Source organism: Gopherus evgoodei, chromosome 23 (genome assembly GCF_007399415.2).
Source record: "Gopherus evgoodei ecotype Sinaloan lineage chromosome 23, rGopEvg1_v1.p, whole genome shotgun sequence".
NCBI classification, from domain to species: Eukaryota; Metazoa; Chordata; order Testudines; family Testudinidae; genus Gopherus; species Gopherus evgoodei.
Window position 1 is genome coordinate 15,110,000 of NC_044344.1, and position 26,868 is coordinate 15,136,867.

At 47.3% G+C, this 26,868-nt stretch overlaps 1 protein-coding gene across 3 annotated transcripts in view; it reads right to left on the reverse strand.

Annotated features, from left to right (window-relative positions):
• The window catches only part of SCN4A (sodium voltage-gated channel alpha subunit 4), a 176,736-nt gene that overhangs the window by 69,670 nt on the left and 80,198 nt on the right, over nucleotides 1-26,868 (reverse strand). For all 3 annotated transcript variants that reach the window (XM_030541361.1, XM_030541362.1, XM_030541363.1), the window contains exons 6-10: nucleotides 24,599-24,690; nucleotides 18,057-18,341; nucleotides 16,388-16,451; nucleotides 4,201-4,342; nucleotides 2,805-3,017 (exon numbers count right to left, since the gene is read on the reverse strand). In XM_030541361.1, coding sequence (XP_030397221.1) covers nucleotides 2,805-3,017; nucleotides 4,201-4,342; nucleotides 16,388-16,451; nucleotides 18,057-18,341; nucleotides 24,599-24,690 — 796 coding nt within the window. The remainder of the gene's footprint in view (nucleotides 1-2,804; nucleotides 3,018-4,200; nucleotides 4,343-16,387; nucleotides 16,452-18,056; nucleotides 18,342-24,598; nucleotides 24,691-26,868) is intronic.

Sequence of the window (26,868 nt, forward strand, 5' to 3'; positions counted from 1 at the left end):
GGGCTTGTTTAGGCTTCAGAAGAGAAGAGTGAGGGGGGATTTGATAGCAGCCTTCAACTACCTGAAAGGGGGTTCCAAAGAGGATGGATCTAGACTGTTCTCAATGGTACCAGATGACAGAACAAGGAGCAATGGTCTCAAGCTGCAATGTGGGAGGTCTAGGTTGGATATTAGGAAACACTATTTCACTAGGAGGGTGATGAAGCACATCTCCTCTGGTAGGAAGAGAAGCTGGATATGACCCTTTGGCAGGGCATGGATTAGCCACTTCCTTATCTGAATGAATGTGGAGGGGAAGCAAGTTGGGGATGTATTTAATGACAGCACACTCGGCTTGTATGAAGTTTTCTTGCCAAAGGTGGGTGAGTATTAGCATTGGAGACCATTTTTTCATCAAAGTGGTTTTTTGATGAAACTTGCCATTTTTGTTCAAATGGACACATTCAGAGAAATGTATTGATTCTGATGACATTTTGTTTAATTCCCCCCTCCCTCGCCACCACCACAACACAAAGCACTTTGATCACATTGAAAGGGCTCATTTTGACATTTTTGGGAGCAGCATGTTTCCATTTTTATTTCAATATGATTCTTTGGCAGAAAATTCATGGTGTTTAAATCATTTTTTAAAAAAAGTTTTAAAATCCTAACAAAACGTTTTTACTTTATCAAAACAAAACGTTTCAATCAACCCCAACCCATTTTTTTCTGAATTTAGTTCACAGGAAATTTCAGTGTTTTGGTGTTCATTCCATTTCGGAATGGAACAAAATCATGGCATTTCTGGTTCACACTCAGCTGCGCTGGGCGTCATTATCCCAGTTTTATAGTTTCCTCCCATCTACAGGCTGGGGTAATAATAAATAAAACCACACTGAGGTGTTTGGAGGGTTAATTAATTAGTGTAGGGCTTTGAAAATGAAAAGCAGGAAATGGGATTAGTATTATTATTGCAAAGATCTAGACATGGCCCCATCCTAACCCTGCACAATCCTGCACCCTTGACCCTTTGACAGGGCATGGATTAGCCACTTCCTTAGCTGCGGGGGGGAAGCAAGTTGGGGGTGTATTTAATGACAGCACACTGGGCCCTAATGAAGGTCTCTTGCCAAAGGTGGGTGAGCATTAGAGTTCAGCTATGAACTTTGCACCTTAGGCCATCCCTGCAGAGAACAGTGATGGGCAGACACCAAGGTCTCCAAGGGAAAGTGAACCATCTCCACATAGGACACGGTAGCTAAACATGGGCTGGAAACAGACATCCTGGTTCAACTACTGGGGGATCAGAGGCAGATAACCCATACAGCGAATCACAATTTTGCACTTTTCTTGATCAGTGAGGAAGTTGGTCATATGCCCAACCAAAAATTAGATTTGCAGGGATGAGTCATGGGGAAAAATCGGGAAGAAGCCAACAAGGGCCAAAATGGTGATTAGAGGATATTAAAAATGACAAGTACCTGGAGCAGACACCAGCAAGGCAGCCTTGTCAGGTGCTGGAGAAGCTTTTGCCCATATTTTACAGGCTTGCTACGTGTAGGGAATGGACATAGTGATGGGCTCGCCGAGGGGAAGGGAAGATAAGGAAGAGGAGAGGGAGAGAGGCCCACTGGGCAGAAGAGTGAACCGAGCCAGTGGCAGTGGTAGGGGGAGGTGGGAACTAACCGCCAACAGCAACACAGCAAATGAGACAAGAGATCCTAGGCTGCAGCCAAGGAGCCCTTGTCACAACAACACGGGGGTTCAAACGTGGCCTTAAGCCACCTCCCGCCCCCAGGTCCTGGGCCATTCCTTCAGTGTAAGATAGACCTGCCTGAGGGTCACTCCAACGTGCACCTGCTGCAATGCCTGACAGCACCAGGATGCGGGGATGCCTCGGCCACACCCCTATTGCTCTGACTACACCCCCTAGGCAAGCTGCAGGGAGCAGGGGCTTAGAAGCTGCTCAGGGCAGAGCAGCTACAGTGCAACCAGGAAGGTTGCCAACCCCCCAGGATTGTCCTGGAGTCTCCAGGAATTAAAGATGAATCTTTAATGAAAGATTATGCCATGTGATGAAACCTCCAGGAACACATCCAACCAAAACTGGCAACCTTACAGCCCAGGACCGGAGCCCCAAAGGCTGCATTTCAGGGCGGAGTGAAGGATGGTGCCAGAAGGCTGTGAAGGCCCTTCCCATCTGCTGCTCACAATGTGGGCAGGACCCCTGAGGCTGCTGGGCGTGGTGCCTAGGGGTGAGTCCAATGGGGAGGTGGGAGGAGTTGGGACCTCCTTCAGGTCTGCCTGGCACAGGCTGCTTTGAGAAAGGAGCCAAGAGGATTTGGGGACTTCAACCCAGACCTGCAAGCTCCTCTCAGCTCTGGCAGGGAATGGCCACACAGAACTGCCAGGCTTCTGAGCCACATTTGCACCTCATCCTCTGTCGGGCTGGGGGCTCTTTAGCTTCAGTGGAGGACCCTGTAGCTTGGATCTCTCATCCCATTTTCTGGGATGACGCTGGCTGTAAATTCTCTGTAATCCCACCCCTCCCTACCACTGCCACTGGCTAAGCTCGCTCTTCTGCCCAGTGCCTCCCCTCTTCCTCATCTTCCCTTCCCCTCGGTGTCTCCTTCCTTTGATCCTTCCCACCCAATCCCCTACACTGGGCAGCCCGAGCTGCAAAGTCCACTCTGGGACTAGTTCCAGGCCTGCCCTGTCGGCCTGGTCCGGGTGGCTTGCTCCCAGCTGCAGTACAGACCTAGACTCTGGCCCCACATTCTTAGTGCACCCAATCCCCAGGGCAGCCAGGCCCCCCTGGCACTGACCAGTTTCTCTTGTTCCTCCTGATGCTTCTTCAGCTGCTCCAGGAGCTGCTGAAACTCCTCCTCTCTCTGCTGCTCCTCCAGCATGGTAGCATCGTTTTGCTCGGCATAGGCCATCGCTACAACAGCCAGGATCAGGTTGATGAGGTAGAAGGAACCAAGGAATATGACCACCACAAAGAAGATCATGTAAGTTTTCCCAGCGGCGCGGAGGGTCTGTGGGAAGAAGAGGCATGTTCCGTCGCAGAAGGTCAGACCACTAGTCTATTTACTCTCTAATTGCTAGGTTACCTTAGTGCCTCCTCCCAGTGCTGCATATGGCTTTGATTCACCTTCTCCTCACATAACTGAGAGGCCCTTACTTCCAGCTAACCCTCACCTCATCGCTTATGCTGCAGTGTCAGTGGGTTGTGAGTTATGCTACAATCCCCAGAAACCTCAGCAGAACTGGGCTCTCCTCTGGCATGTGCTTCCACCACAATTACAGCAGTGGAGTCTGAGGGATGGCCGTGAATGAAAACAACAGATCCTCACACTCCTGAGGGACCGAGAAGCTGAACCTGGATATGGAGGGCAGGCTCTGATCATCACAACAGGCTCATCCAAACGCCCCTGAACTGGGAGATCTCAGACTCTGGGTACAGATACAAACTGGTGGGCTCAGTAGAACATGAGTATACCTGTGTGATCTTGCCCTCTAGTGATACCCCAACAGAGAAGATAAAGGACCTGCTATTCCCACCAGCTGTGAGTTCTCCTTCAGCACCAGCCCCTGTCCTTTCAACTAAGGGCGAAGGTTGCAGTCCCAGCGTGCCTGGGTGGGACTTATTTAGTGGATTGTGATTATGTCTGTTGTCAACTGTAGCATGTGGACTGGTTACATCAGGCCCAGCTCCATGGAAAATATGCCCCATTGCACTTAGCCAGGTGCTCCCTTCCAGCCCAGATGCTTTTGGATGAATATCTATAAGCAACAAGCTCCCACGTGCTTTACACTGTGTGACCAGAGGCATGTTTTAGATCTCCCAGCCCACAGATGGGCTTGGACCCAACAAGAGTCAGAGGTGTAGTCGAGTTTGTCTGGATCTGTAAGAGCAGCAAAGAATCCTGTGGCACCTTATAGACTAACAGACGTATTGGAGCATGGGCTTTCGTGGGTGAATACATGCATCCGACGAAGTGGGTATTCACCCATGAAAGCTCATGCTCCAGTACATCTGTTAGTTTGTAAGGTGCCACAGGACTCTGCTGCTTTTACAAAACAAGAGGAAATTAAAAAAAAAAATACACAATGACCTTTAATTCAGTGACCTGCCATGTGTATGGGAATGTGCAAACAAATGCAAGCTATTGCCTCTGCCAGTGGGAAAACCCAAATAAAAGGAAAGAAAGGGCTCACCAGCTGGAAGAGATTCTCCCAAAAGTCCTGAGTCATGAGGCGGAAGAGAGAAAGGAAAGCCCAGCTAAAAGTGTCATAGCTGGTATAGCCATAGTTCGGATTCCTTCCTGCTTTCATACACATGTATCCTTCAGGGCACTTCCTGCCAGAGGGAGCAGAGAGGAGAGGGTATATTAGTGCTGGGTTCAGCCCCTGCCTGGCCCAGGAAGGGCAAGCCAGGGCAAAAGTGAATCTAGTTTTATGTTCAGAAACTTGAGGAGGGTGCAAGGTGCAAAGGGCCCAGTTTTACCTGCACGACCCCAGTGAAGCAAGTGGGCTTGGATACGGGTGACTCAATGCCAGATGGAGAAGCATTCAGTTCAGAGTCAGATCCCCTTTCTCTCACACACACACACACACACACACACACACACACACACACACACACACACACACACACACACACACACACACACACACACAGCTTGCACCAATACAGCGTGCACCAACAGCCATACACATTTGCAGACAATTAAGCCAAGGCTTTCAAAACTGGGTGCTAGGGAAATGGGGTCAGGGTGCGCGGGCTTGCCCCACCCCCCCAACTCGCACACCTGGGGTTGAGGTGCAGGGGCAGCAGGAGTGTTGGGCAGGTGGATCAGACGCAGGGGAGCCCATTTTTCTGGGGGCCCCCAATTGGCCAGGCCCCTGGGCACGGACCCTGTTAGCCCAGTGGCTAATTGACCACTGACCCACACTCCAAAAAGGTGGCTGCTCTAGCTCTTTGTTCGTAGTGCTGTGTGGAAAAACTTAACTGTCCACCCTGGCTGTCACAGGAAGTTTGAACAGCCACTGACACATCCTACTGACTCGGCATTTCGATGTGCACAGCCCCAGCAACCGGAGCCAGCAACATGAGGAGGTGCCATTTGAAGAACTTGTCTTGCTTGCACTGTCACTCCTGTTTCAGGAAATGGGCAGAACTTCCACGAGACTCCAGTGGATGTCCCAGCAGCATTTTTTGGCCCACCAAAGAGCTAATGATGGAGCAGGAGGAGGACACAGACATGGCTGATGCTGCTCATGACTCTTGGCAGGGCCACAAACATGGACTGGTGGGATCACATCACCATGCAGTTTGTGAGCAGCTTGCCTCACCCCTCCAGCATAAAGACATGCATGAGGCAGGCCACTCCGGCCCAGAGGCAGGTTGTTATACCTGTCTGGAAGCTGACTACACTAGACTTCTATAGGGTCATTACTAACCAGCTTGGTGTTGGAAGTTTGGCTGGGGGTAAAGTGGTGGCAGAGGTTTCTGAGGCAGTCAGGCATGTGAGTTACTCCCAATGTGGAGTTATTGCTGACTTTGAGAGAATGGGGTTTCCAGACTGCACTGGGGCCTTGATGAGACTCATGGCCCCATAGTTTGTCTTCCTCAAGAAGCACATGAGGACATGAACTGCAAAGGGTACTGCTCCATTGGTATGCAGGCCCAGGTGGAGCACAGACTCCAATGTATGGATGCCAGCGTGGGCTGCACTGGACAGATCGTGATGCCAGGGTTTTCCGCTTACTGGGGGGCTACATTCCCACCAAATGACAAAGTCATAAGTGGAGCTACTGTCTCTCCTGTTTACTTGAGGACCTTATGTGCACCCTTTTGCCTTGGCTTATCAAACTGTCCCCTGATCTCGGAGGCCCTGGCAAGAGGAGGTTGAATGCCATGCTCAGCCGGCGTCAAGTGTGCTTTTGGCAGATTGACGTGTTTACAGACCAGCCAGAAAGTGCTGGTGCTGGATGTTCCTGGGCACCAGAAGTCAGGGATGCTGTGTGCTCCAGAATGATGGGCTTGCCTGGCCCAAGGGAAGAGGGAGAACAGCACTGGTATGAATGTGCTTGTGATGAAGTTGGGGTGGATTGCCTTGGGGGGTCATTTTTTGGGGGAGGGGTTCTTTGCCATGCATTGTACTTATGATGTGATCGCTTGTGAACAGGGGCTGCTAACAGGGAGTTTCGCAAGGGAGTTCAGAAAGGGAGTGGGAAGGGAGCGGGGGTCCGTTGTCTGTCCTATCTGTGCACCTTTAGTCCCCTTAAAACCTGTAAACCAAACTATATTCAAAGCTTTAAACAACCCTTTAAACAACCCTTCCATTAACTGGGAGACAATGCAGGGAGAAGCCCAGCTGCAGAGTGGGGGCTATCCAGTCTATTGCACTAAGTGTAGCATGTACGATTACCTGCCCTGTGGGCGGGTGGCGTATGTGTGCAGTCGGTGCAAGGAGCTCCTGGCCCTCAGAGACCACGTACGGACTTTGGAGGCCAGGGTGGCGGAATTGGAGGAACTAAGAGAGGCAGAGAGGTATGTTGATGAGGCTTTCCGGGACACTGTAGAATTGTCCCACCTCCGGTCAGACAGCCCCTGTGCTGTTGAGGAGGATGAAAGGCTCAGGGAAGCAGAACTGTCAATGGGAGCAGAGGGAAACCTTCCCATAGTTGGGACCCTCCTTCCAGATGGTGCTGGGATTGCCTCTCGCACTGAGGTTACCTCTCCTGGGGAGGGAACTCCAGTTGCTAGGAAAAGGCAGGTGTTAGTAATGGGAGATTTGATCATTAGAAACATAGATAGCTGGGTTTGTGATGACCGGGAGAACCGTATGATGACTTGCCTGCCTGGTGCGAAGGTTGTGGATCTCTCGAGGCATCTAGACAGACTTATGTGTAGTGCTGAGGAGGAGCCGGTTGTCATGGTACATGTAGGTACCAGTGACATAGGGAAGGGTAGGAGAGATGTCCTGGAAGCCAAATTTAGGCTGCTAGGGAAGAGACTGAAATCCAGGACCTCTATGGTGGCATTCTCAGAAATGCTCCCAGTTCCACACGCAGGGCCAGGTAGGCAGGCAGAGCTTCAGAGTCTCAATGCGTGGATAAGATGGTGTAGAGAGGAGGGGTTTACGTTCATTAGGAACTGGGGAAAATTTTGGGATGGGAGGAGCCTGTACAGGAGAGATGGGCTCCACCTAAACCAAAGGGGAACCAGACTGCTGGCACTAAACATCAAAAAGGTTGTAGAGCAGTTTTTAAACTAGGAGATGGGGGAAAGCCGATTGCTGCAGAGGAGCATGTGGATCGGACACAGACTTCTCTTAGGGGAGAGTCTAAAGATAGAGAATCTCCAGGTTATCGTCAGGAACAGAGGATGGAAGAGGATAATGTAAGGGCCAGATCAGATGATAAACAGTCACATAAAAAAGAATCTGACACATCAGAAAATGGCAGACAAATAAACAGGGACAAGTTTTTAAAGTGCTTGTACACAAGTGCTAGAAGTCTAAATAATAAGCTGGGTGAACTAGAGTGCCTTGTGATAAAGAAGGATATTGATATAATAAGCATCACAGAAACCTGGTGGACTGAGAGCAATCAATGGGACACAATCATTCTGGGGGTATAAAATATATCGGAAGGACAGAACAGGTCATGCAGGGGGAGAAGTGGCACTATATGTGAAAGAAAATGTAGATTCAAATGAAGTAAAAATCTTAAGCGAATCCACATGTTCCATAGAGTCTCTATGGATAGAAATTTCATGCTCTAATAAAAATATTACATTAGGGATCTATTCTTGACCACCTGACCAGGACAGTAATAGTGATGATGAAATGCTAAGAGATATTAGAGAGGCTATCAAAATTAAGAACCAATAATAGTGGGGGATTTCAATTATCCCCATATTGACTGGGAACATTTCACTTCAGGATGAAATGCAGAGATAAAATTTCTCAGTACTTTAAATGACTGCTTCATGGAGCAGCTGGTATGGGAATCCACAAGGGGAGAGGCAACTCTAGATTTAATCCTGAGTGGAGCTCAGGATCTGGTCAAAGAGGTAAGAGGTAACTATAGCAGGACTGCTTGGAAATAGTGACCACAATATAATAACATTTAACATCCCTGTGGTGGGAAGAACATCTCAATGGTCCAACACTGTGGCATTTAATTTCAAAAGGGGGAATTATGCAAAAATGAGGGGGTTAGTAAAACAGAAGTTAAAAGGTACCGTGACTAAAATGAAATCCCTGCAAGCTGCATGGGCGCTTTTTAAAGACACCATAATAGAGGCCCAACTTCAATGTATACCCCAAATTAAGAAACACAGTAAAACAACTAAAATAGAGCCACCGTGGCTTAACAACCATGTAAAAGAAGCAGAGAGCAATAAAAAGACTTCCTTTAAAAAGTGGAAGTCAAATCCTAGTGAGGCAAATAGAAAGGAGCATAACCACTGCCAAATTAAGTGCAAGAGTATAGTAAGAAAAGCCAAAGAGGAGTTTGAAGAAGGGCTAGCCAAAAACTCCAAAGGTAATAAAAAAATGTTTTTTAAGTACATCAGAAGCAGGAAGCCTGCTAAACAACCAGTGGGGCCCCTTGATGATCAAGATACAAAAAGGAGCGCTTAAAAATGATAAAGTCATTGCGGAGAAACTAAATGGATTCTTTGCTTCAGTCTTCACAGCTGAGGATGTTAGGGAGATTCCCAAACCTGAGCTGGCATTTGTAGGTGACAAATCTGAGGAACTGTCACAGATTGAAGTGTCACTAGAGGAAGTTTTGGAATTAATTGATAAACTCAACATTAGCAATTCATGAGGGCCAGATGGCATTCACCCAAGAGTTCTGAAAGAACTCAAATGTGAAGTTGCAGAACTATTAACTAAGATTTGTAATCTGTCCTTTAAATCGCCTTCGGTACCCAATGACTCTAAGTTAGCTAATGTAATGCCAATATTTAACAAGGGCTCTAGAAGTGATCCGGGCAATTACAGACCAGTAAGTCCAACATCAGTACTGGGCAAATTAGTCGAAACAACAGTTAAGAATAAAATTGTCAGACACATAGAAAAACATAAACTGTTGAGCAATCGTCAACATGGTTTCTGTAAAGGGAAATCGTGTCTTACCAATCTATTAGAGTTCTTTGAAGGGGTCAACAAACATGTGGACAAGGGGGATCCAGTGGACATAGTGTACTTAGATTTCCAGAAAGCCTTTGACAAGGTCCCTCACCAAAGGCTCTTATGTAAATTAAGCTGTCATGGGATAAAAGGGAAGGTCCTTTCATGGACTGATAACTGGTTAAAAGACAGGGAACAAAGGGTAGGAATTAATGGTAAATTCTCAGAATGGAGAGGGGTGTTCCCCAAGGGTCAGTCCTAGGACCAATCCTATTCAATTTAGTCATAAATGATCTGGAGAAAGGGGTAAACAGTGAGGTGGCAACATTTGCAGATGATACTAAACTGCTCAAGATAGTTGAGACCAAAGCAGATTGTGAAGAACTTCAAAAAGATCTCACAAAACTAAGTGATTGGGCAACAAAATGGCAAATGAAATTTAATGTGAATAAATGTAAAGTAATGCACATTGGAAAAAAATAACCCCAACTATACATACAATATGATGGGGGCTAATTTAGCTACAACGAGTCAGGAAAAAGATCTTGGCGTCATCGTGGATAGTTCTCTGAAGATGTCCATGCAGTGTGCAGAAGCGGTAAAAAAAGCAAACAGGATGTTAGGAATCATTAAAAAGGGGATAGAGAATAAGACTGAGAATATATTATTGCCCTTATATAAATCCATGGTATGCCCACATCTCGAATACTGTGTACAGATGTGGTCTCCTCAGCTCAAAAAAGATATACTGGCACTAGAAAAGGTTCAGAAAAGGGCAACTAAAATGATTAGGGGTTTGGAGAGGGTCCCATGTGAGGAAAGATTAAAGAGGCTAGGACTTTTCAGCTTGGAAAAGAGGAGACTAAGGGAGCATATGATAGAGGTATATTAAATGATGAGTGAAGTGGAGAAAGTGGATAAGGAAAAGTTATTTACTTATTCCCATAATACAAGAACTAGGGGTCACCAAATGAAATTAATAGGTAGCAGGTTTAAAACAAATAAAAGGAATTTCTGCTTCACACAGCGCACAGTCAACTTGTGGAACTCCTTACCTGAGGAGGTTGTGAAGGCTAGGACTATAACAGCGTTTAAAAGAGAACTGGATAAATTCATGGTGGTGAAGTCCATTAATGGCTATTAGCCAGGATGGGTAAGGAATGGTGTCCCTAGCCTCTGTTTGTCAGAGGATGGAGATGGATGGCAGGAGAGAGATCACTTGATCATTGCCTGTTAGGTTTACTCCCTCTGGGGCACCTGGCATTGGCCGCTGTCGGTAGACAAATACTGGGCTAGATGGACCTTTGGTCTGACCCGGTACGGCCATTCTTATGTTCTTATGTTCTTATGACAGAGGAAGGCGGGGGGTGGATTCCTAGTCTAGATTGATGTACATAGCTGATCGATGTACAGATTGAAGTAGATAACTGTGTTGGGAAATAGCCTTTGCATACAAGTGCCCAACTGTCCCCTGATCATGTGCTTACCTTCATTATTTGAAATACACATTATGGGATGGGATGCAGGGATGGTCAGAACATTTCTTAACATAATAAATCCCTTTATAATTAAACACTTTTTAGAAAAGAACAGCTGCCATAAGGACTCCAAAACACCAGTAACACCAAAACCTTTGAAAAAACCAGGAACAAAGTGCAGACAGTGAAACCATCCTCCAGACAGAAAGCCCCAACCTGGGCCCCCGCTCTCCTTTTCCTTCCTTCCTCATTTGCTGCACACTTGGCGCTGGGGCAGCATCTGCAGGGAGGAGGTCAGCCTGGAGGGCTGCGTGGGGCACACCCGCCTGTCCAGCCGTGAATGCATCCGATTGCGTGGGCCACCCAGCCATGGAGCTGTCCCAGCTGTTTCTGGATTGCAGCACGGGGTACCAAGGTGGGGCGCAGATCATGGGGTGGGCAATGCAATGGAAGCTGGGACTCGTGTCCATTAGTGATAGCAGCTGCTCAAACAGCTCTTTCTGGTGAGCTTGGTCCTTCTTCCTTAGCCACCAGGCCTGTTCCAGGAACCACAAAGCAAATGCTCCCATGCTGCAACCCTATTCTCAAACTGTGCCAGCCTGAACCTTTCCTCTTGCCTCATGCTGCCTTCCTCTAGCTGCAGGTCCCTGTCTTTGGTCCTGGACCTGCATGTTGGCCCTGTCCAGAATGTGAAGTAGGCTTCTGCTGCAATGCAGGTGAGCTCTGGAGGTCCTGCAGCCAGTAGAGGTCGAGGGGCCTGGAACAGGACAAGTCACAGCAGATTGTTGTCTCAAACAGCTCAGCGCAGGAGCACAGAAAAAATCCTCTTGGAACGTCAAAGACATAAAATGTTACTGAACTTTCAGCTCATTGGGAGATGGATGCTTCAGGTAGCTGGCACTGCCCTGGACACAGCTGGGTTAATCGCAGAAAAAGATGGGGGTCTCGGGGAGCTGAGTGTCCACATCATGCTACAGAAGCCTTCACTATCATTTCCAGCAGGCCTCATTTTGGAGAACATAGTAGTGTCTGTGGTGGCCAAGAGTTTTTGTTCCAAGCTGCCAGTGGGAAAGCAGCCACATATGCTACCAAAGTATTCAAAAGGATGGCGACTGAACAGCACACCTATGAGCGGAGTGGGCTGGTCAGCTACCAAGGTGGCCCTGGAAAATACACCTTTCCCAAAATGGGACTGCCTATTTGGAGTTCCTGCTATGGGAAAAGTTAGCAGCCATCAGCACCTGGAATTGGGTCAAAAGTAATGAGGGAATGAACAGGATGCTGCATTAGCATATGCATGGTTCAGTGCTTCCTCAAGGCTTCCAACATAGCCTGTTATGACTGGATGCAAACACACAGATCTGCACTGCCATCCACCTTACATCCCCACTGGCACATTTCTGGACTGAATTAGAGGATTGGGCCAAAATAAACCTGATGAGGTTCAACAAGGACAAGTGCAGAGTCCTGCACTGAGGATGGAAGAATCCTATGCACCGCTACAGGCTAGGGACCGACTGGCTAGGCAGCAGTTCTGCAGAAAAGGACCTAGGGGTTACAGTGGATGAGTAGCTGGATATGAGTCAATAGTGTGCCCTTGTTGCCAAGAAGGCTAATGGCATTTTGGGCTGTATAAGTAGGGGCATTGCCAGCAGATCAAGGGATGTGATCATCCCCCTCTATTCGATATTGGTGAGACCTCATCTGGAGTACTGTGTCCAGTTTTGGGCCCCACACTACAAAAAGGATGTGGAAAAACTGAAAAGAGTCCAGCATAGGGCAGCAAAAATGATTAGGGGGCTGGAAGACATGACTTATGAGGAGAGGCTGAGGGAACTGGGATTGTTTAGTCTGCAGAAGAGAAGAATGAGGGGGGATTCAACTACCTGAAAGAGGGTTCCAAAGAGGATGGATCTAGACTATTCTCAGTGGTAGCTGATGACAGAACAAGGACTAATGGTCTCAAGTTGCAGTGGGGGAGGCTTAGGTTGGATATTAGGAAAACCTTTTTCACTAGGAGGGTGGTGAAGCACTGGAATGGGTTCCCTAGGGAGGTGGTGGAACCTCCTTCCTTAGAGGTTTTTAAGGTCAGGCTTGACAAAGCCCTGTCTGGGATGATTTAGTTGGGAATTGAATCATAGAATATTAGGGTTGAAAGGGACCTCAGGAGGTCATCTAGTCCAACCCCCTGCTCAAAGCAGGACCAATCCCCAGATTTTTAACCCAGTTCCCCAAATGGCCCCCTCAAGGATTGAATTTGCAACTCTGGGTTTAGTAGGCCAATGCTCAAACCACTAAGCTATCCCTTCCCCCTGCTTTGAACAGGGGGTTGAACTAGATGACCTCCTGAGGTCCCTTTCAACCCTGATATTCTATGATTCTATAACCAACCCCAACTAAATCATTATCTCCAGACTGATTCTGGCCTGCATATTTATACTTGCCTCTGGAAATTTCCACCACATGCGTCTGACAAGGTGGGTGTTCACCCACGAAAGCTTATGCTCCAATACGTCTATTAGTCTGTAAGGTGCCACAGGACTCTTTCTTGCTTTTTACAGATCCAGACTAACACGTATACCCCTCTGACTCTTGTTTTGTGTGTTTAGGTTCAGCAAGGATTTCACTGGTAAGCCAAGCTGGTCGCCTGCCGTAGTTACTATTCTTCTTACTCACCGGGATGGTTTGTTCCTGGAACCTCAATAAGGCAGGGCCGCCCAGAGGATTCAGGGGGCCTGAGGTCTTTGGTGGTGGTAGGCCTCTGCTTCAGCGGTAATTCGGCAGCAGGGAGTCCTTCCACTCCGGGACCCGCTGCAGAAGTGCTCCGAAGACCTGCGGTGGGAGCCCCCGGCCGCTGAATTACCGCTGAAGATCCGGAGCAGAAGAAGCTCCGGGGGCCCGAGCCCTATGAGAGTTTTCCAGGGCCCCCAGAGCGAGTGAAGGACCCCGCTCCAGGGGCCCCAAAAAATTCTCGCCCCACTTGCCCCTCCTCTGCGTGGCCCTGCAATAAGGATTCTTTAAACTGAAGCCAGCTCTCCTGGACTCCTTTGCCCCTCATGTTATTCTCACAGGGGATCCTGCCCATCAGTTCCCTGAGGGAGTCAGTCTGCTTTTCTGAAGTCCAGAGTCCACAGTCTGCTGCTTTCCTTTCTTTCTTGTGTCAGGATCCTGAACTCAACCATCTCATGGTCACTGCCTCCCAGGTTCCCATCCACTTTTGCTTCCCCTACTAATTCTTTCTGGTTTGTGAGCAACAGGTCAAGAAGAGCTCTGCCCCTAGTTGGTTCCTCCAGCACGTGCAGTAGGAAATTGTCCCCTACACTTTCCAAAAGCTTCCTGGATTGTCTGTGCACTGCTGTATTGCTCTCCCAGCAGATATCAAGGCGATTAAAGTCTCCCATGAGAACCAGGGCCTGCCATCTAGTAACTTCTGCTAGTTGCCGGAAGAAAGCCTTGTCCACCTCATCCCCTTGGTCTGGTGGTCCCACCACGACATCACCCTTGTTGCTCACACTTCTAAACTTAATCCAGAGACTCTCAGGTTTTTCTGCAGTTTCATATCGGAGCTCTGAGCAGTCATACTGCTCTCTTACATACAGTGCAACTCCCCCACCTTTTCTGCTCTGCCTGTCCGTCCTGAACAGTTTATATCCCTCCATGACAGTACTCCAGTCATGTGAGTTATCCCACCAAGTCTCTGTTATTCCAATCACATCATAGTTCCTTGACTGTGCCAGGACTTCCAGTTCTCCCTGATTGTTTCCCAGGCTTCTTGCATTTGTGTATAGGCACTTAAGATAACTCGCTGATTGTCCTGCTTTCTCAGTATGAGACAGGAGTCCTCCCCTCTTGCACTCTCCTGCTCCTGCTTCCTTCCGGTATCGCACTTCCCCACTTACCTCAGGGTTTTGGTCTCCTTCCCTCGGTGAACCTAATTTAAAGCCCTCCTCACTAGGTTAGCCAGCCTGCTTGCGAAGATGCTCTTCCCTCTCTTAATTAGATGGAGCCTGTCTCTGCCTAGCACTCCTCCTTCTTGAAACACCATCCCCATGGTCAAAGAATCCAAAGCCTTTTCTCCGACACCACCTGGACACCACCTGCATAGCCATTTGTTGACTTCCACGATTCAACGGTCTCTAACCAGGCCTTTTCCTTGCACAGGGAGGATGGACGAGGTTTAAGGTTGTTATTTTTAACAAACCGGAACGTCCTAAGAAAATGTGTGCATTTCTAGTAAAACTTCACTTTTCATTGCTTGCTTTCCTGTTTGTGTTTCCTGAGCTCCATGTTGAATTCCATGTGGTGGGAGAGAGGTGGGGGGTGCCAATGTGCTGGCATGCCATCTGCCATTAGCGGATACAGGATGTTACCCAGGGCTTGCATTGGTTCATGAACTGGAAATCCCCCATTTCTAATTCCTATTTTAATAAATACAAAAATGGAGCCAGAAACTTACCAGCGGCTTTTGCCTCTTCACTTTCTGTGGCCAGTTCTGCAACGGCCATCTCTCCGGGGTGGAAGGGGGCATCAAAAAACTCCTCTGGGGCCGGTTTTGTCAGCAGAGTCACTTTGTTTTCCTTCTTTGGCAACTGCTGCCTGCTCCCCTCAGTTGCCATGTTGGATTCTGGGGCCAGCAGGTTGCCATGCCGGCTGAGCAGGTCATCCTGCCCTGCCAGGGGCTCTGTGCTGGGAGCAGTACCTCCCAGAACCTGAGCTCCAGTCTGCACTCAATGTACCCCGCAATCTCCTAGCCTGCAGCCCAAGCCAGACTCAGCTGGCCTGGCCAGCCGCAGGTGGTTTATTGAAGCGTAGACATACTCTGAGTGACCAGATACTCAAGTGTTGAGCACTTAGCAATTCCCACCGACTGCTGGGTGGACAGGACGTTTGAAAATGTGGCCATTTACTTAGGTATCTAGTCGAGATTTATGACCAAGATTTTCGCAAGTGACTAGTGATTTGGTGTGCATCAGTCAGCACTTCTACCGGCACAAAAACTCTTCATCCCTGTGAGGAGTGCTGGGAGTCAGCAACCAAGCCAGCACTCTGGTTACTGTCTAGCCAATGAGACTCCCAAGGAGGGCCTCATTAAGGAGAGGAGCTCCTGATTACCAGATCAAATTGGGGCTGGATAGCTAATGAGCTAATTAGCTTGTTAACTAGGAGACTGGGTAAAAGAGCCCAGGAAGGAAGAGCAAGGGGGTGAGGAAGCAGAAGAGGGAGAGATGAAAGAGTAACTGGGGCCTGATCCAGGAGATCTCTATGTAGAGAGACCTTTTCCCATCACTGTCCCTTGGGAGAAGGGTTGCTCAAGCTGAATGACTCTGTACATAGGATGGCTGTAGAAGGTGGAGCACTGTCAGTAAACTCACAGTGGTGTTTACAAATGAAGGTCTCTGAATGGTCTGTGTGAGAGCAGATAAGACGGGAGCAGAGGGTTCCCCTCACAATCCCCAAAAGATTTGTGCCCAGACGTACAACGGGAATTCGTGCCCACAGCTAGGGTGACCAGACAGCAAGTGTGAAAAATCAGGACAGGGTGGTGGGGGTAATAGGAGCCTCAACAAGAAAAAGATGCAAAAATTGGGACTGTCCCTATAAAATTGGGACATCTGGTCACCCTACACACAACCCTCTTCTCCAAAAGCACACCAGGCACTTCTCATTGGCTGGTCCGGCTGGGTGCTATCCCCAGACTAAGCCACGTCTGGCCTCTTTGTTTCCCTCCCCAGGGGCTGCCCAGGTCTGTCTGTGCCAGTCAGAACAGATCCCACTCACCCGGCATCGCTGCTGTTCCCGCAGAGCAGAGCATCCAGCGAGCCCTCCAGAAAGTAGAAATTCCCTTTGCAATTCAGGAAAAAAGCAAGTGAGAATTGAAACATTGATTTGCACATGTTTGTTTATCATTTGCAAATCTTCAACAAATGGCTAATTGGACTGTGTCCCAGCATAAAGCATTCACCACAGCTATTGCTTCCTATATTTGCTATTTATAATGTGCTAATTTGCACAGGTGACCTTAGTCACATGGTTTTGTTTCACTAGCCAGACTGGCTGACTCCCAAACCCAGCGACAGCTCTAGAGACAGCCAGCAAGAGTGGTCAGAGCAAATGCTTGCGTGAATACATGTTAACATTCTCTTTCATGCAAACCAAGGCTCGCTGGTGTGAATGTTCACGGAAGAGGACTAAAAAGACTGGAGAAAGGCCAGAGCCATGGCTCTGCAGGTTTTCAGCTGAGTGAATTTTTGCACATGACCTGCTGGGAAACTGTGGAAAATAACAAGCACTCTCAGGCCATCACCAAACCGAGCCCACTAAGAGACCGGGAATGCATCAATCTCATTCCTCTTTGATGTTGCCAGTGATCCACCCAGACGAGAACCACAGCAGCTGCTGAGACACAGCAAGGAAGGAATTTAATTTCATTTACTGACATGGAGAACATGCCCCTGGGGTCAGGCCCTTCTGGCGGGTGCAGATCAGCAGCCTGAGCCACCTGCATGGAGAAGCAATGAGTACCCCGCCTTGGGTGTTACCTGATTTGGACTTTGCCCTCTGAATAGCCTGGAGGGACCTATCTGGAGTCTGTTCTGTGCATCCCAATCAATGATTCCTTCCCAGCCCCTGTGCTTCTATTTAACTAACCAGTGGAGTGTTGAAAAGTCACCCAACATATGGCATTTCAGGCCAGGATGTGTTGCTCTGGTGTGAGCAGCTGTTAACCTGAATGCATGGCCAGAATGTGTCTCTGCTGTTTTCGTAGATTTCAGTCATTCGTGGATATTGACTTTAACTCCCCTGCTATGGAGCCTTCTTGTGGTTAACCTCACAGCCACTTATGCCATTGGAATAAAGCACCTCAGTCAGCATGTAATGTGACCTGCCGCTGAGTTCTGCTGAGTGCTTTAAACAAGATGTGAAAGACTCCAGCCAATACCTATCACACTGCAGCGTTACTTGGCAGCGACAGGCTGACTAGCAGCTGGTTCTGCCTCTTGAATGAATGTGTCTGCACTGTGGAAGGACCCTGGATATGAAAGCAGTTTTAGAATTCTCTCTCCACCCTTGGTGTGTGGCTCCATATTCAATAAAGGGTTCCGCCCTTTTATTTTAAACACTTTCTTTTTTGCCAAAACAGTTTGATTTTCTCAACATTTTCTGGTTTTGGAAAAAAATATTCATTTATCGTTTCTGGATTCCACCTCCAGCTTTTGAAGTCTGTGGCTAATTTTGATTCGTCATTGGCTTAATCACATGGTGCAAAATTTTCCAAGGATGGTGGATAGTCCTGGATGTTGATTGGCTTAGGAGTGGGGCTGTGAAAGGCAGCCAATCCTGGACGTTGATTGGCTGAGGAGAGGGGCTCTGAATGGTGGCGAGGAGTCAATCAGATTGTTTACTTGGGCACATTTTGACAGCAGAGAGAAGGCACACAAGTATTTACCTTCATCGTTGATGTAAGAATCCCGGTCAAAAGTCCCATTACTCAACCCAGTTGTGTTGCCATAGAGAGTTGAGTTAGCGAATGTGTCGTTGTCCATTCCAAAGAAATCCTCTTGCAAAGTGTCGTTTATAGGGGGTGGCCACCTGACGCATTTTTGCCGAAGGTTCCCCATGAACAACTGAAGGCCAACCAGTGCAAAAACACTCAGACAGAAGACAGTGAGAATCATGACATCAGAGAGCTTTTTCACGGACTGTATCAAAGCTCCAACAATTGTCTTCAGCCCTGAGGAGGGAGACATTATTATTGGTGTAGTTATTAATTTGTTAATCATCGATAATGTTCTAATGTTGGTGTGGAGCGCATGCATCCCATAAGAGTTGCCCACTGCCCTAACTCCAGACCAACCTGTATTTCAGTGTAAGGCAAGACCCCTTCCCATAAAAATTCACCTGCCTGTGGTGCAATGCTATTATCCAAAGGGTTGAAAATAAAGCGGGGTGAAATTTTTCTGCCAACACAATTTTTTCTGGCACAAAGTGCAGATTTGGCAACACCAAAGTGTTTTGCAAATTGTTTCAGATAAAACCTGCCCCAAAAATTAAAAAAATGGAAACATTTTGTTTCAACATTTTAAAAATGAAATGTTTCAGTTTTTCAGTTCAAAAATTTTTGTTTACAAATTTCCTTAGGTTTATATAACAAACATTTAAAACATTTTAAAATGGTCAAAATCAAAACATTTAAATTTTGTTAAAACAAAAAATCAGAAATGATTTTTTTGACTATTCAGTTCACCAAAAAATTCAAAAAATGTCATTTTCTATTAGTCCTAAAATGTTTTTTTCTTGAGTTTTTGGAATTGCCAGTGAACTGAAAAATCTCTTATTCACAGAGCTCTATCAGTTCTTTCCTGACCCCACCAGACACCAGCACATGCCCTGACACATTAATTATGCCATGTAATGAGGCCTGCTGCCCCTGAGGTTTTGAATCACTCTGTGCCCAGAAATGGTCCTTTTGATGTGCTAGATCACACAAAAGAACAGCTTTCAGAGTGGTAGCCATTTTAGTCGGTATCAGCAATAACAACGAGGAGTCCTTGTGCCACCTTAGAGACTAACAAATTTATTTGAGCATAAGCTTTGGTGGGCTAAAACCCACTTCATCAGCTGCATGGAGTGGAAAATACAGTAGGAAGATAGATATACACAGCAGATGAAAAGATGGGAGTTTCCTTACCAAGTAGGGGGTCAGTTCTAACAAGATAATTCAATTAAAGTGGCCAAACTGGACAGTCTCTAAGCAAAAGAATAAATGGACACAAATCAGACGTCAAGAACTAGAACATTCCAAAGCCAGTTGGAGACACTTCAGCCTCCCTGGACACTCAATAACAGACGTAAGTGACAATTCTTCAACCAAAAAACTTCAAAAACAGACTCCAATGAGAAACTGCAGAACTGGAATTAATTTGCAAACAGGACACCAACAAATTAGGCCTGAATAAAGACTCAGAGTGGATGGGTCACTACAAAAACTAAAAACTAATTTCCCCATGCTAATTTCCCCCTATTGTTACTCACACCTTCTCGTCAACTGTTTGATATGGGCCACCCTGATTACCACTACTAATGTAATTTTCCTCCTTTTGATAAGAGCCCTCTTTAATTGAATTGTCTCATTAGAACTGACCCCCCACTTGGTAAGGAAACTCTCATCTTTTCATGTACTGTGTATATATATCTTCTTACTGCATTTTCTGCTCCATGCATCTGATGAAGTGGGTTTTAGCCCACAAAAACTTATGCCCTAATAAATTTGTTAGTCTCTAAGGTGCCACGAGTACTCCTTGTTGTTTTTACAAAAGAACAGGTTTCAGAGACACATTTAAATGGATACTATGGAAACATCCCTAGACTGGCCCTAAAATCTTTCCATCACAGAAGCCGTTACTATTTTCCCTTGATGGTTTCTAACTCCCTTTCATTGTGTGTTTTTCCTCTCATTTGAAATGTGCCAAATAAATCACAGTTAGGTTAAAATGAACAGGAGGAGGTTCAGTGCTGTTGCACCTGGGATGAATTATTTGCTAACCCTGATCTCAGGGCAAAGAATTCTGCTGCGTCCAAAGGATTGCCTCTCTTCCTGTAACCAGTGGGAGAACTTTGAGCTCTGCCAAGCTCTTCCACTCTGCTCTGAACCCTTTGAGCCAGAGAAGTCTTTCTGCTTCTAAGTACAGGCGATGGAGTGACAGTTTGCATTGGAGCTAGGTTACCTCATCTTTTGCTCTGAAAGCACAATGGTAGCTTTCTGTCCCAAGCGGGAGAAGGCTATTGAACAGACCCTGAGAGGCTCTTGGGATGTGAAGATATTTATTCCCCTTGTGTGACGCCCAAATTAGTGATGGGACCAAGCCTCAGAATTCATCTCTGGAGCCCAAAACAGTCCCCAAGCACAGGAGTGCTCAGATCTGCCACTTGCATTGGACCCATTTCATGTCCAAATATATATTGGAGATCAGTTTGTCCCAGTCATCGTGCCAATATTTCCACCTGTTGAGGTAAAACTCCGATTCTCTAAGGACATGTGTACATGGGAAAACTGACTGGAACAAGAGGAGAATAAACCACTCCAGAATAACTGCCGGTGTGGTGGAGACTCTAGACCAGATAAAGAGATCACATGCCAGATTAATTACTCTGCTTGGGAAGTACATTGATTATCCTGGAATAAAAGTGACTTTCATTGCCTCCGCAGATCCCTCACCAGCAAGCCAGCTGGCCCTGCCGTTGGCCTTGGCACTCATTCAAAGCTGTTAGCTATTGGGGGAGTGGGCACACGCCCATTTGACTCCTACTCTGTGCGACTGAGGGAAGATGCAAACCCCAATAATCCTATCCCTGTGCCTGGGGCTTAGGGGAGTAATTGTTTGGTTTTGCTTTTAATCCTTTGTCTGGTAGGGAGTTCATAGGGGGATCCCCCATATTATTGTATTTTGGCTGAGGAAGGCCTAATCCTGTGAGTAAAACAAGCAGGCTATAGCTGGCATTGGGTCCCCTCTGCCTTGGCAGGTGGTGAAAGAAGCCAGGGCACAAGACTTCTTGTCCTGATGAAATATCCCCAGAGCGTCTTTGACTTGGCCACTGCTATGATGCCAGGACACTCTCCTGGGTCTTTGCCTGAGGAATGTTAGGATCCATTGGACAAGGTTGGCAGCCACCTTTGCCAGCCACCCTGCTTGCCCAAAGGGTTCTGCACTGTGCCAGCGAGGTAGCCTCCCCCATTGAACCTGAGCTCTTGGTGTGCAAAGCATAGAGCTATGTGTGCTCAGGGTGGGAGCCCAACATCTGGCTCATACTTGGGCACATAGCCAGGTAGTTTGAATTTACATATAACCCAGCGCCATCTAGAAGCTGGGATAAGGTGACCATCAGGAGTCCCAGACTGCATATATTTGCAAAAGTGGCCTCTAAGGGTACGTTTACATTGCAATTAGACACCCACGGCTAGCCCGTGCCAGCTGACTCAGGCTTGCGAGGCTCAAGCTAGGGGACTGTTTTATTATGATGTTGATGTTTGGGCTCAGGCTGGAGCCTGGGCTCTAAGACACTATGAGATAGTAGGGTCCCAGGGCTTGGGCTGCAGCCTGAGCCCGAATGTCTACACTGCAATTAAACAGCCCCTGAGCCCTGTGAGCCCGAGTCAGCTGGCACAGGCCAGCCGTGGGTCTCTAATTGCACTGCAGACATACCCAACACTGCCAGCCAAATGGTGGGACTAGAATTACATGCTCATCTCTTTGTGCTCGCAGCTACACACTTTCCCTTTCCTAGCTTTCTGCCTGCACCTCGTTTTGGAGGCCAGGTTGAGACCTAGCTAAAATCAAGGCCAAGATGACTAAGCACAACTCTGCGCTCAATTAGGGTCATGATTATGCATGTCACAAACCTGTCCCCCCACCCCCCAAACACGGAGATTAGCTTGAGGTCCTTCCCATAATTAAGTCCTTATAGTTCAGTCATTTTGGACTATCTGAGTGCAGTAAAAATGCTAAATCCTGCTTCTCTTGTTCAAATGAGTTGACCATACTTAGTTGGGTAAGAACAGAAAAACATCATCACGTAAGAAGGGCCATACTGGGTCAGGCCAATGGCTCAGATAGGCCATCCTGTCTCTGACAGAGGCCAATGCCAGATGCTTCAGAGGAAATGAACAGAACAGGGCAATTTATCAAGTGATTCATCCCCTGTCACCTACTCCCAGCTTCTGGCAGTCAGAAGTTTAGGGACAACCAGAGCATGGGGTTCTGCTCATACCATTTTGTCTAAGAGCCATGGATGGACATATCCTCCATGAACTGACATTTTTTAAACTCAGTTATACTTTGGGCCTTCACAATATCTCCTGGCAAGGAGTTACACAGGTTAGCTTTGTATTAGTAGGATTTTATGTTTGTATTTTGTATAATCTAGAATGAAGGATAAAGAATAAGATCATAATATTGCAGATATTAAATGTATTGGTGTAGGATTTGACCACATCCTGGCAGCCACCCTTTTTGAGTAGCATAAAGGAATGGCCTAAGGGGTCATTGGTAGAGATGCATCAGCCAGAATTTTTTTGTGTTTGGACTTCAAGGCAGAAACAGATCTTTGAGGGCCACCATTTTGTTGTAGGTTTAGCATTTTAAAATAAGTAAAAGAATGTGGTGATTGTTTTTCTTTTGCATTGCAATTTGATGTTCCTGTTCAAAATGTTCTGTGTAAATTAATTCTGTTTTGTGTGTGAATGAGGAATGGGTGTTAAGAGATACGTGTGAAGGCCATCACTGAACCAGATGTTCTAGGGAGGAACTGGAGATAGTCGCAAGGGCACCAGGAGGCTGCAACACGCCCCTATTGAAATGCCAGAGGAGGGCAGATTGACGACTCTAAAGATGAGACAGGAATCTATTAGTGGGGACAAGATAGCGCTGATCAAAACCAGCCTGGGAGAACTCCCTGAGAGACTTAATAAAAGAATAAGATAAAGAATGAAAAGGACAATTTAAGAAAACAAGCACTCATCAAACAACAATTGATTACAGCATGACAGTGCAAAACTCATTCGTTCCAGTGAAGGAAAATCACTATATAAACAGAGTGCCTTGCCATGAAATTTTGGGTTCATCCTGCCAAGACTTCCCTGGAGCATCATGTCGCCACCGACAGAATCAGGCTCTTACCTACCTGTGATCAGCATAGCTGGCCACTAGATTGATCCGGACTCTGGACTGGTAACTATAACATTGACTGGCGGGGCAGTGTGTGTGTGTGGTGTATGATTGAAGGCATATGCTAATAGTTGTATCTTCAATGAACATGGCATGTTGCCTTCTCCCCTGAAAAAGATCCCGTGTGCTTCTTATAAGCAGAACATTTTTGGTGGAGAATGTGTTGTGTGAAGTAGTACTTCCTTTTGTTTTTTTTAAAACCTGCTGCCTGCTAATTTTGTTGGGTGACCCTTGGTCCTTGTGCTGTGTCAGAAGGTAAATGACAGTTCCCTATTCCCTTTCTCCACACCAGTCATGATTTTATAGACCTCAATCATATCCCCCCTTAGTCAGCTCTTTTCCAAGCAGAACAGTCCCAGTCTTATTAATCTCTCCTCATGAATAGCCCCACTGAATGAATGGGACTCACTCACGTGTGTAAAAATCAGCAGGATTTGACCCTAAAGGCTACATCTACACTTGGAGCTAGGTGTGTGATTCCTAGATCATGCAGACACTCTTGTGCTAGATCTTATCATGCTAATGTGCTAAAAATAGTAGTGTAGCCACACTAGCACAGTCAACGGCAAGTGGTGGCCTAGCTTAGCTACCACCAATAAGCGCCTACGGGGTCCAGACAGGTTTGTGCACTGGGCAGCTAGCCTATGCCACTGCTCACCACTGCCTGTGCCAGCGCAGCTACTCTACTATTTTTAGCCTAATGAGAGTGAATGCGAGTATGTCTACATGAGCTGGGAACACACTTGAGCTCCAAGTATAGACAGTCAAAGTCTGAAACGTATTCCTCTTTTTAAAAGACACAAAATAATGCAAAACAATTAAATGCATTTCTCTCAAAGTTTTCCAAGGCAAAAAAATTACTTTGGGACATGGAAATTGTCAGCTCAAAAGGACGTTTTTTTGCAAAGTTATGCACAAGCAAAAGCAGGGTCTTATAACTGGGCTGGCAATGCTGCTGGAGCTTTTAGCACTACCACTGCCATAATGCCCCCAACTCAAAGAAAAATGCCTTCGCCTCTCAACAGGCAAGGGGCCATTTTCTCCACTATCCTCCAACCTGTATAGTCAGTTATGCCAGTGACAGTAAGTGCAAAGTGGGTATAAAACAGTGTCACACAGGAACAGGAGCGTTCCACACTCACTTTGAACTGGTGGGACAATCCAAGGTGAAGGGCAAAAATCTGCAAGCTGGCCGGTTTTTCAAGTTAAAGCTTAAACTGTGGAAAGGAACGGAGATGGTTTGGAAGGCAAATGCTCCTTGACCTACCTGGAATCACGGTGATTGTTTTCAGTGCACGGAGAACACGAAACGTTCGTAGAGCTGAGACATTTCCCAAATCCACAAACTCTGTGGTGTAACTGGGGGAGATGAGGAGAAAGGAGGATTCAGAAGGATTGCTCTGCTGCGGCAGCTGAAGGTGCAGAGTGTTTTCACAGCACTCTAGGTCATGGTCACTTTCAGAGACAAAAGCAGTAGAGCTGCCAACCTGCAGCGTTACCACCGAGGGAGCCTACAGGCTGTGTGCTGCTGTGAGTGCCTCAAGAGGATTCATTAGCTCTTCACAGCTACTTGCAAAGACTAAAGAGGGAAGGCCCGGAGCTGTGTTGCCTTGAGAAGGCTGGGGAAAGCTCCTAGGAGCAAGGTGCCTGTGGTTTTGTCTACACTGGGAAGTTTTACATCAGGTGAGCTATACTGATTGATTCCTGATGATGATGATGATGGGGCATGGGTCACTTGCTGGTGGATTCTCTGCAGCTTGAGGTCTTCAAACCACAATTTGAAGACTTCAATAACTCAGGCATAGGTTAGGGATTTGTTATAGAAGTGGATGGGTAGGGTTCTGTGGCCTGCTTTGTGCAGGGGGTCGGACTAGATGATCACATTGGTTCCTTCTGACCCTAGAATCTATGAATCTATGAATCTATGATGATAGCATCCTTGAGCTCCAGTCTTGGAAATGGCCCCACTGCGCTAGGTGCTGTACAAACACAACACAGAGATGCCCCCTGCATTCACTGGAGGTTTTTAAGAGCAGGTTCGACAAACACCTGTCAGGGATGGTCTAGATAATCTTTAGTCCTCTTGAGTGCAGGGGGCTGGACTAAATGACCTCTCAAGGTCCCTTCCAATCCTATGATTCAATTAAATGCCTCATGCCCACATGCTGCACTGGTGCGGCTTACTCTGGTTTCAAGCCAAGGAAGATCAAGTCCCTTATTATATTGGTGCATAAGGTGGCCGCTCCAAACCTTCCCACAACATCGGACATTCCGGTACTTCTGGGAATGGTGTGACCCTGCCCCCGCTGGTGATAACTCCGCCCTTGCTGGCATGGTGGTGGGTGTGAGGTCATGCCACATGCGGAGAGGGCACCATCTTTCAGAGTGCGCCACCTCACCCCCACCAGTGTGACTTTGCACACATGGTGCATTCGAGGTCACCATGCATTCCAGAGGTGCCATTTTTAAGAGTGGGTTGGGGCACAGCAGTGTCCCCCATCTGATACGGGACAAAACCATGTCCAGTTTTATCCAAGTACCGGGCGTGGCAAACCTCTCAAAAAGAGAGCCATCCAGTTTAATCCTGGACTAGTGGCCTCCCTACTGTGCACTAGCCTGTGTGGACAAATCCTAGGATGTGGTAGTCACACTGTCATGAGGCCATTGTGGATGATGCCTTTGGGATCTGGGGTAGGGTTACCAGGTGTCCGGTTTTCCACTGGAATGCCCGTTCGAAAAGGGACCCTGGTGACTCCAGTCAGCACTGCTGACTGGGCCATCAAAAGTCTGGTCAGCAGTGCTGCAGGTCTAAGGCAGGCTCCCTACTTGCCCTGGCACCGCACTGTGCCCTGAAAGTGGCCAGGAGGTCCGGCTCCTAGGCGGTGGGCCACGGGTTAGGGTTGCTGCCCCTGCCCCGAACACCAGCTCCGCGGCCAGTGGGAGCTGGGGGGAGGGCAGTGCCTGCGGACAAGAGTAGCGCACAGAGCCTTCTGGCTCCCCCATCAAATTTGTTAAATTTAACATCTTCACTGCCCATCTGGAAGAGGAAGTAGCCAGAACATTAACTGGTCCCAGTGGATATTGAGGGGGTGTGGTGTGAACACTAGTGAGGACAGAGAAATAATAGGAAGAGAGTCACTGCAGAGAGACTAGAAATATGGGTAGGAAGTAGCACAGTTTGATTCTTTCTGGGCAAAGCGAGATAACAAGCCAGACCTGACTGAGAGGGACAGGCAAGGTGACCTGGGTGGGCCTTGTCTGCTTTGGAGATGTACTCCAATCCTGGCCATAGGGGGCCAACAACCAACACAAAACCCCAAGTATAGACAAGGAAAGTCATAATATACCTCAGTGAAGTTTAACCCTGCTTGGCACTGGGGTTAGCTCCACCGATGCAATCACAGCTCTCTTTGTCTACATTTGGGGTATGGCTACTGCAGTGACTGGCCATCAAGTGCAGGAATTGGAGCATATCCCCAGTGTGGATGATACTAACTCTAACATCTCTGGCAATTTTCCAGACATTTGTTTCCAATT